At 59.8% G+C, this 10,117-nt stretch overlaps 1 protein-coding gene across 1 annotated transcript; it reads right to left on the bottom strand.

Moving 5' to 3' along the window:
* Window positions 1–4,931: 4,931 nt before the first annotated feature.
* Window positions 4,932–8,635, bottom strand: ZNF503 (zinc finger protein 503). Its single transcript, XM_038744005.1, is given in 3 exon segments — window positions 4,932–6,931; window positions 6,933–7,039; window positions 7,886–8,635. Coding segments are annotated over 3 exon segments (1,959 nt in total). The 5' UTR covers window positions 8,189–8,635; the 3' UTR covers window positions 4,932–5,382.
* Between the last annotated feature and the right edge of the window lie 1,482 nt (window positions 8,636–10,117).

The following is a 10,117-nucleotide window of genomic DNA, read 5'->3' on the forward strand; positions in this document are numbered from 1 at the left end:
AACAGTGCTTTGCACATAGTAAGCGCTTAACAAATACCATCATTATTATTATTACGTTGCGGACACAGCCGGCTTCTGAGAGAGCTTTTTTTATAATGGCATTTATTAAGCACTTACTATGTGCAAAGGACTGTTCTAAGTGCTGGGGAGGTTGCAAAGTGATCAGGTTGTCCCACGGGGGGCTCACAGTCAACCCCCATTTTGTAGATGAGGGAACTGAGGCACAGAGAAGTTAAGTGACTTGCCCGAAGTCACACAGCTGACAACTGGCGGAGCCGGGATTTGAACCCACGTCCTCTGACTCCAAAGCCTGCACTCTTTCCACTGGGCCGCGCTGCTTCTCCGGCCGGACTGCATTCATTCGATCATATTTATTGAGCGCTTGCTGTTGTGCAGAGCACTGTACTAGGCGCTTGGGAAGTCCAAGTTGGCAACACAGAGAGACGGTCCCTACCCAACAGCGGGCTCACGGTCTAGAAGGGCTCACAGTCTGCAGCTAGAAGGGGACACACACACACACCTCTCCCCCTTTTCTCTGTCTCCCCCTTTTAGACTGTGAGCCCACTGTTGGGTAGGGACTGTCTCTCTATGTTGCCAACTTGTACTTCCCAAGCGCCTAGTACAGGGCTGTGCACACAGTAAGCACTCAATTAATACGATTGATTGATTGATTGATTGACTGATCTCCCACTCCAGCTCTCCATACATATGACCTTCTCCACCGCTCAGCCCCTGCTTTCTAAAGATGACCCTGGGGACCCCTTCGATGGCAGTGGGTGGCCCTGGGAGGGGCCCTGGTCTGCCTTCCAGGTGACTGAGAGAGATTCCTCCTTCCTGCTCTGATTGCCGGACCCCTGCACACCCCCCAAAATAAAAAACACACACACACACACCCGAAACAGCACAAAATGAGGACGCCGGCGTCTTCGCGCTTTCCCTCGCTCCCCGGGGCTCCGTGGGGCTCCGCAGCGCCGCCTGGCGGCTCGAAGCGACAGCGCGCCCCTGGAGCGGGCCGGACCAGGCCTCTCCTCCTCCAATCAAACAATCAATCAATCAATCAATCGTATGTATTGAGCGCTTACTGTGTGCAGAGAGCACTGTACTAAGCGCTTGGGAAGCTGGCAACATATAGAGACAGTCCCGACCCAACAGTGGGCTCACAGTCCTCCAGGAGGGTGGGGAGGGGGGCAGTGTCAGTCTCCCACCCGAGGACGCGAGGGTGGGGACAGGGAAAGGGAAACAGCATCCCCCGACACCATCCCTCCCTTGGGAGCTGTAAATTCGGAGTTGGGCTCTCCAACGTGCAGTTTTCTCGCCTTGGGCCCTCTCCAGCCTTCGGCCTCTTCCCACCCTGGCCGTTCGCTCAGTGGAAATAATCAATCAATCGTATTTATTGAGCGCTTACTGTGTGCAGAGCACTGTACTAAGCGCTTGGGAAGTACAAGTTGGCAACAACTTGTTGGAAAGAGCCCGGGCTTTGGAGTCAGTGGTCATGGGTTCAAATCCCAGCTCCACCACTTGTCAGCTGTGTGACTTTGGGCAAGTCACTTCACTTCTCTGTGCCTGTTACCTCATCTGTAAAATGGGGATGAAGACTGTGAGCCCCCCGTGGGACAACCTGATCACCATGTAACCTCCCCAGCGCTTAGAACAGTGCTTTGCACCCAGTGAGCGCTTAATAAATGCTATCACATCGTAAGGGGAGGCGAACGAAGGACCTGCAGAGAATCCAGACCGGCCGGAGCTCGGTTGCAGGGAAGGGATAAAAAGGAAAAGAAAGGACGGGAGAGGAGAAGCCGAGGGTGCCCTGGGCCTCTCCGCGGGTGGCTTCGCACCCCGGACACCGAACGGGCCGCAGTCGGGGAGGGGGGAACGGCGACGACGAGGAAAAGGCAGGGAGAGGAGGCGGTGGAAGGAGGCGGGATCCCCCAGACCCGTTAGGCCCGGTCCTGAAAAGAGACACCCGCAGCGACCGGCTTCACCGGTCCCTCTCGGTGACAGACACCGGTCAGACAAAACATGAGCCACGGCGGCAAAATGTAACTCGGTGGTCCCGGCCCTGCCTTGGGCAAGTCACTGAACTTCTCTGTGCCTCAGTTATCTCATCTGTAAAATGGGAATTAAAACTGCAGCCCCAAGTGGGACAGAAACTGTGTCCAATCTGAGCCGTTCGTATCCACCCAGAGCTTAGTACAGTGCTTGGCATAGAGTGAGCGCTTAACAAACACCACAATTATTATTCTTATTATTATCATCATCAATAGTCATCCCAGCGTCCTCCTGGAGACCTTCGGGGTGGACGCCGGGCTTAGACCCCAGGGCTGTGCGCTTTGGCTGCCCTCCCGGGGAAAGAAGGGGCGGCCTGGGCCACACAAGAGCTGGTAAATAATTATCGCAACCACGAGACTGTGATTACAGCCCCCGACCGGCCACCTGAGCCTCAAGCCCAGGGTCCCTCCCGATCTGCGCCTTCGCAGCAGCCTCCGCGTTGGAGGCCAGAGGCCGGGTTGAGGCCCCGCACAAGACCCCAGCCCCCAAACTGCCGCACCCCCCGCAAGCTCGAGGGGGCTCAAACCACCCTGCCCGGCCCCGACGGCTTCCCCAACGCGGGGAAATCGGGGCACTAAACACCGATCTCCTGTGTGACCTTGGGCAAGTCACTTCCCTGGGCCTCAGTTACCCCATCTGTAAACTGGGGAGGAAGACTGGGAACCCCGTGTGGGACGGATTGTGTCCAAACGGATTACCTCCTATCGATCCCGGTGCCTAGGGCAGTGCTTGGCACATAGTGAAGCGCTTAGTACAGTGCTCTGTACACAGGAAGCGCTCAATAAATACGATTGAATGAATAGTAAGCGCTTAACAAATACCGCAATTACAATCATCCGCCCGGCCTGTCCCACCGTCCGGGGGGGTCCCCTGCTCCTTCCACTCCAGACCCGGCCCCAAATCTCCGTACCGAGGGGCGGGGGGTCGAGGAGAGCCCCGACCCCCGTTTTCCCTTCCGCGCTTCGGCGCCTCGATCGCCTTAATTAACCGGTTCTAAGAGTCGCACTGTAATGAACGCCTCGGCCTGGGAAGAGGGGACAGTCCGGCAGTGTCGTGGGATTGGGGGGGCCTCCCCAAACCCTTACCCCCCACAGCCTTAAACCGCGGGAGGCGCCGTTTAAAGAGGGGTCCCGGGGAAGGCCGCGCGGGAGCCCAGCTGGGGTGGGATGCCAAATTGTGTTGCCAAATTGTACTGCCCAAGCGCTTAGTACAGTGCTCTGCACACAGTAAGCGCTCAATAAATACGACCGAATGAATGAATGGAATGGAATGGGTTGGGATGGGATGGGGAGGGGGACTACCCTCAGACCCTGAGGGTCAGCGCCCCCGCCCTCCATCCCCAGCCCCGGGGCCGAGGGAGGCCGGACCGCTGATTAAAAGAGGATGGGGATTAAAAGGGGATGGGGTTTCGGCCCTAACTGGGCGTTTTAACTGGGGGGAAGGGGCGAGGAAAGCCTAGACACAGACAAGGGGCCCGGGGTGGTGGGTGAGTCGCCAAGAAGAGAAAGAAAACGCCAAATCCCAGGTCGGCACCGGGCAGCCCCTCTCCCTCTCTTCTCAGAGGGCGGGAGCAAGCGAGATGCCCAGAGTGGGTGGGGACCCCCGCGGGGAGACCCCCAGCCCCGCCATCCCGAGGGCAGGGGGGCGGCGGGACCCCGGGAGTCGGCGGGGACCAGCCCGACAAGGGGCTCTTTTAGACTGTGAGCCCACTGTTGGGTAGGGCCTGTCTCTATATGTTCCCAATTTGTACTTCCCAAGCGCTTAGTACAGTGCTCTGCACGTAGTAAGCGCTCAATAAATACGATTGATGATGAAGGGCGCCGGGGAAGGACCGGCCCACCAAGGGACAGCGGGGGGCCGCGGACACCCGGGACCCCTTCTTTCGGGAAACAAAAGACCCACCTACCCTCCACCCTCTCAAAAGAAAAAAAAAAACCACCCCAAGACAAAAGCTCAAAAAATAAAAAAAGCCTGGTTTAAATGTCCTATTTCCGTTTCACCAAATCGGCTGCAAGGGGGAAAAAAAATATCGAAGCCAAACGAAATTTACTAAAAACGAGAGCGAGTCCGTAACAAGTCACAATCACAATCACCCCCCGCGGCCGGGAAATCTCGGACGTGCCGGAGACCTCCTGTGCCCTCTCTCTCAAAAAGCATTCCCCCCCCCCACCCCAACTTCCACCCCCCCAACCCCTCCTCTGGAAAATGAAATGAAAATAAAAGTTAGACCCAAAGTCCTCCGGAACGGGGCAAAGTGCCGGTGAGTCGGTGAGAGGATCCAAGCGGAGCTTGATTTTCTTTTCCTTTTCTTGAAAACAAAAGATAATAAGAAAGAAAACATTTTAATACATCAAATATACGGAATTTTAATCTTTAAAGCGATACATTGTCTATTATTTTAGTACATGACGTAAACCTTACTTGTCCCCTTCTCAGCTGGCGGACTTGAAAATTAAAAATAGTTAAGTGTTCCTTTCAAAGAACAAAATAAGGCAAATGAGGTTTTGGAATAGAACTGTTTTTCTCCTTTTTTTTTTTCGTTTTCTTCCAGAATACATACAAAAAAATACCCATTCTCTCTCGATGGCATATACCTTAAAAATAATTGCAATTTGAAATCAGAGCTGACAAATTGCGAGTTGTTTTGTCTTTTTTTCGTTTTAGTAACAAACATGCATGTAAATCTGTCGCTTCCATGAGACATTAAATAAGAACGTACAATACAATCATAGCAATTTTAAAGTAACATTAAAGAGAAGACCTCTAGCTTTATGGTGTTTTTTTATTATTATTATTATTTATATTCTACAAGGGCTGGGTTTGCTTTTCCACTTTTTCCGCCCTCCCCCTCCACCCCCCCCCCCCGCCCCCCCCCCCCCCATTCGGGTTTTTAATTCTCTCCTCGTTTCCAAACCTACGGAGCTCGAGCTGAATAATGCACTTTTTGATTCACGGGTCCGCTTGGAGCTAACATAAATAAATACAAGTGCCCACGGATCCGGTCCTCGGATGGACACTTTTCTGAATTATTATTTTCTTTTTTTTTTTGCCTTTTTCTTTTACTATAAAAAAAAAACCAGTCAAACGAGATTTCAACTTTTATAAAGCCTGGAGGGGGTGGGAGGGAATCCGGGGGTCTCGGTGGTGGATCTGCCGCTGTGGGTGGGTGGATATATATATATATATATTTGCGTTTATCTGTATATATATATATATATATAGTCGTGACTCTTGTCGTCCGCAGGCGGTGGGGGGACCGCTCTAAGGTTGGGTCGCCCCCAATCCGTGCCCCCCCCCCGCAATGCAAGGCCCCGGGCCTCGTCCGGGCCGTCCTCACTGGTACCCCAGGGCGGAGGCTGTGGTCAGTCTCTGCCCGTACAGGGCATAGGGGGAATAGTAAGGTCCGGCGGCGGCGGCTGCAGCGGCGGCGGCGGCGGCGGGGGGCACGGGCACGGGGGCACCGGGGGCGGGCAGGGGGCTCTTGGAGTAGGGGTGGTAGCGGCCCCCGAGTCCCAGGGCGTGGTGGGGGGAGCGGAGGGCCAGGGTCCCGGGGCTACCGGGAGCCCCCGACGTGGGGATGTGCATGTGGCAGGCCATGGCGGCGGCGGCGGCCGCGCTGGCCAGCGACGACGACCCCGGGTAGCCCGACAGCAGCTTGTCCGAGCCGGGGAAGGCCGTGTGCGTCCGCAAGTGGCCCAGCAGCTCCTCCGACGTGGCGAACCGCTTGTCGCAGGGCCCGTTGGCCGACACCCAGTTGCAGATGTGCGGCAGCGGGTCGTTGGGCAGCATGAAGCCGTAGGGGTAGAGGGGGTGGCCGGCCAGGGAGGGCGACGGGGCGCCGGTCAGCGACGAGTGGACGCCGTGCAGAGGGTGGGGCGGATAGACCAGGGGGTATCCGGACTTGAGGGCGGCGGCGGCCGCGGCCGCGGCAGCGGCGGCCGCAGCGGCGGCGTTGGGGTCGTGGGCGCAGGAGGCCCCCGCCCCGGCCAGGTGGCTGGCACAGTGGTAGCTGAGGCAGTAGGGGTCCCGGCACAGGCTGGCCGTCATCACCGACGGCGGCGACGCCCCGGCCAGGGGGCTGGACCCCGCCGGCTTGCCGCAGCCCAGCGAGCCCACCAGGCCGCCGGCCTTCGTCGGGTCCAGAGCCACGCCGGGAGGCAGGAACTGGGGCGGGTACCCGGCGTAGGCGCCCGCCAGGCTGCCCGGGTAGCTCATGCCCGCCGGCGGGAGGGGGAACACCGTCTGGCCCGGCTTGTAGGGCGACACGGGGGCCACCAGGCCGGAGGTCAGCACGGACGACGACGACGACGACGACGACGACGAGGAGGAGGAGGTGGGGACGCCGGAGGTCGAGCCGCCGCCACCGCAGGCCCCGTCCGGGCCCGGGGCCTTGGTGCCCGCGCCCCCGTCCGGGTTGACGTCCACGGTAATCCCGCCGCAGGTCAGGCGGCTGTGGGCCGGGCCCGGCTCCACCGACGGGGCCCCGGGGCCCTTGCCCACGTCCCCCTCCTTTTTGTCGTCCTTGCCGTCGGAGGGGGCCAGCAGGCCGCCCGGGGAGCAGGCCGAGGCGCCGCTGGAGTTGGGGCTGCCTGTCCTGGGTGTGAAAGGCTGGCAGGTGGCGCTCGGTACCCGGAATCCAGACTTCTCCGACGAAACGCCGCCACCCCCAACGCCAATGCCAACCCCGCCGCCGCCTCCTCCTCCTCCTCCTCCTCCTCCTCCTCCTCCACCTCCTCCGCCTCCGCCGGCCTCCTTCTTCTCCGCGCCCGGCTTGGAGTACGGCTTGAAGCTCGACTTGTCCTCAACGCCGATGTCGCTGAGCTTCAGCGGGCCCGACTTGCCGCCGTCCTTGTCTCCCCCGGTGCCCCCGCCGCCGCCCCCCCCCGCTGGAGGTGACGGAGGACAGCTTGGAGGAGGGCGACGGGTCCGGCTTCCCGATCTGGGAGCAGGTCTGCGCCAGCAGGGCCAGGGGGCTCTTCTTCGCATCGAGCTGGGAAGGCCGCCGCCGGTGGAAGGGACGGGGACGGGAGAGGGACGAAGAGAGGGAGGGAACGGGGGGGGGGGGGGGGGGGGAGAGAGAGAGGAGACATTCTTTAGGATCCGGGAGTCCCATCCACACCCCACCGCCCACCCAGTCCCTCCCCGGGGGCTCAAGGAGCCGGGAAGGGGCCGAAGGAACCGCGCCCCTTGGGCCTCCTCCCCCGACCGGGCCGCGGGCGACGGTCCAAGGGGAAGGCGGCGGCGCCTCCTCCTCCCTGCCCTCCGCCCCACTGAAAAATCCCGAGCCGCTGCCCCTTCCCTCCGACCCCCGCTGAAACCCCGGCTGCGACCCTCGACGGAGTTTGCAAAACTCGAGACCGTTTTGTGGTTTGGGGACTTGGGGTCCCTAGCCTCTCTCCCCCACACATCCCACCACCCTCCTCCTCGGCCTCTAATTCTCCATTGGGATGGGGGGGTGGAAGGAAAGGAGGGACTGTTTGGACCAAGGGGAGGGGGCGCGAAGAGCACCCGCAGAGGGCCACCCATCGCCCCGCACCGGGGCCGTCGAGAGAGACAGACAGACGCTTGGACGGGTGGGGGGGAGGGAAAGGGGGTAGAATTAAGGAAGAAGTTGGTTTCCAAGTCCTTCGCTCTTCCCCCGCCTACCATTTCCAGTCGCCCAAACCCTACTCCTCCCTCCCCCCACCAAGGGGCTGAGTCATTTCGGACCCCACTCCTCTCAGAAAAGGCCAAAAGAAAATCCAAAACCGTCTGGGCCGCCCTTCCGCGGAATCCCGGCGGTGCGGGAGAGGGGCAGAGGATGGGTAGAGATGAGGGGGTGGGGGGCGATCCTCACCTCGATGGGGCTGACAGGGGTGGAGGGCAGGGGCTGCAGGTATTCGGGGTGCAGGATATGCCCCGTCCTGGCCGTCAGCATCTTCAGCACCTTGATGGGCAGGCGGTTGGCCTGGCGCAAGGGATCCGAGGGAGGCACAGCGTGGAGGAAAGGCTTGGTGGGGCCGGCGGGAGACGAGCCGGAGATGATAGTGCCAGAGAGCGCGCTGGTCCAGGCGGGATCGCCTCCTTCTCCTCCTCCTCCTCCTCCTCCTCCGCTGTGCTTACTGCTTCTCAGGGCAGAAAGCGAGGGCGCTGTGCTCATGACCCACCCGCGCGCATGGGAGCAGCGGGGGGAGGGCTCCGGCGCGGGGCGGGCTCGGGGACCTGCCGCTCCCGCTCCTGCTGGAGGAGGAGGAGGAGGAGGAAGGGAAGGAGGAGGAGGAGGAGGAGGGAGAGGGAAAGGAGGAGGAGCAGCGGCGGAGGCGCCCCGCGCGCCTTCTCGGCGCCCCCGGGGAGGAGCGAATAATCCTGGGGGGGGCTCGGACCGGAGCCGTGGCCGGGGATGGAGGAGGAGGAGGAGGAGGAGGAGGAGGAGGAGCCGCTGCTGGGGCTGCGGTGCGGGGTGGGGGGGGTCGAGGAGCTCCCCCGGACTGGCGCGCTCCTCTCCGCCGTTTCGCGATGTGAGCCGCTGCCCGTCCGGCCGGGGCTCTGGCGACCCGACTCACTTCAAAAGCAGCTGCATCGAGGGGGAGATTAAAGCCCTTTGCCGCCTTCCAATCAAATGGGAGCCCGAGGTGATTGGAGGGTCAAGGGGATGTGACGCGCCCCGCGCCGCCGGGACCGTCGGCGCTGGTTTTAATGGGCAGCTCCCTCCTTCCCGCTCCCCTCCCCGCCCCTCCGCGCCGCTCCCCTCCCCCGTTTGCGCTCGGAGGACGGGCCGGGCCTTCGTTCGGTTTGCCGTCCGCCGCCCGACTCCTTTTTCGCCTCCTTCAGTCATTCATTCAGTCGTATTTATTGAGCGCTTACTGCGGGCGGAGCGCTGGACTAAGCGCTCGGGAAGGACAGGTTGGCAACCTATAGAGACGGTCCCTACCCGACAGCAGCGGGCTCACAGTCTAGAAGGGGGAGACAGAGAACGAAACAAGACATACTAACAAAAAAAAATAAATAGAATATGTACAAGTAAAATAGAGTAATAATAATATATAATATTATAGAGTAACAATAGTAGAGTAATAAGAACCAAAACAGCAACGTTCTTACTCCTTCCTCTCCCCTACTCCGTCTCCTCTCCCTCTCTCCACCCCGGCGGGGACTAAACAGGGATCCCAACCCTGCGGTCCGTGGTGGGGGCGGAGGATAGGGGTGAAGCTCGCCCCCGGACGATCAGCTCAATGGAGGTCAAGAGGGATGGCGCCCCCCCTTTTCCCTCCCCACCCCCCAGAAAACACGCACTTTCCAGGATGTTCCAGAATGGATGGTGCAGCCCCCACACCGTTCTCAGCGCGCCGAAAACCAGGCCCGAGGGTAAAGGTCACCCTCTCCTGCCTGCGACCCCAGACTGGAGCCCTCCCACGGAACCGTAGCCGCATTTCCCACGGCCTTCGTCACGTTGGGACCAGGGTGAGCTGCAGGGGAAAATCAGCCCGCCCGCTTCACTTTTTCGAAGAGGCTCTGCATCCGTGAAACCCAAACTAATCGCGGCGGCGGCGGCTTCTCCCCTCGACGCGCCCCCAAGCTCTCCGCCCTAGCTCCCCTCCCCTCGTGGCGCACGTGATGAGCCCAACAACTCAGATAGGGGGAGGAGAGAGTCACGTGTCCTCATTTTACACACTCCATCCTCCCCCCCCTTTCTCTATTCCCTCTTTCTCCCCCTCCCCTCGGCGCTCCCCCCTTCTCTTTTTGGGTATCTCCACCCCTCCATCAATTGTCAATGTTCCCCGACCGCAATCAATCAGTTATTTGTCAGGCCTTGTCAATCCGCCCGTGATTTATGTCAGCTTTTGTTGCTGATTACAAGGGAGAGAGAGACAGAGAGAGAGAGAGAGACAGAGAGAGAGAGAGAGAGAGAGAGAGAGAGAGAGAGAAGCAGGCAGACGGGGAGGAAAGAGGTTCGGCGTCAAGAAAATCAATCGCGAGAGTAAACTACGCGTGTGTTCCTGGGGGTGTTATTGACAATATTGCACTGTCCTAAGGAAGTGTCCGCTTTCAACCTCCTCCTTGTTTTGTTTTCTTTTTTCCTTTTCCCCAC

Source organism: Tachyglossus aculeatus, chromosome 3 (genome assembly GCF_015852505.1).
Source record: "Tachyglossus aculeatus isolate mTacAcu1 chromosome 3, mTacAcu1.pri, whole genome shotgun sequence".
NCBI lineage: Eukaryota > Metazoa > Chordata > Mammalia > Monotremata > Tachyglossidae > Tachyglossus > Tachyglossus aculeatus.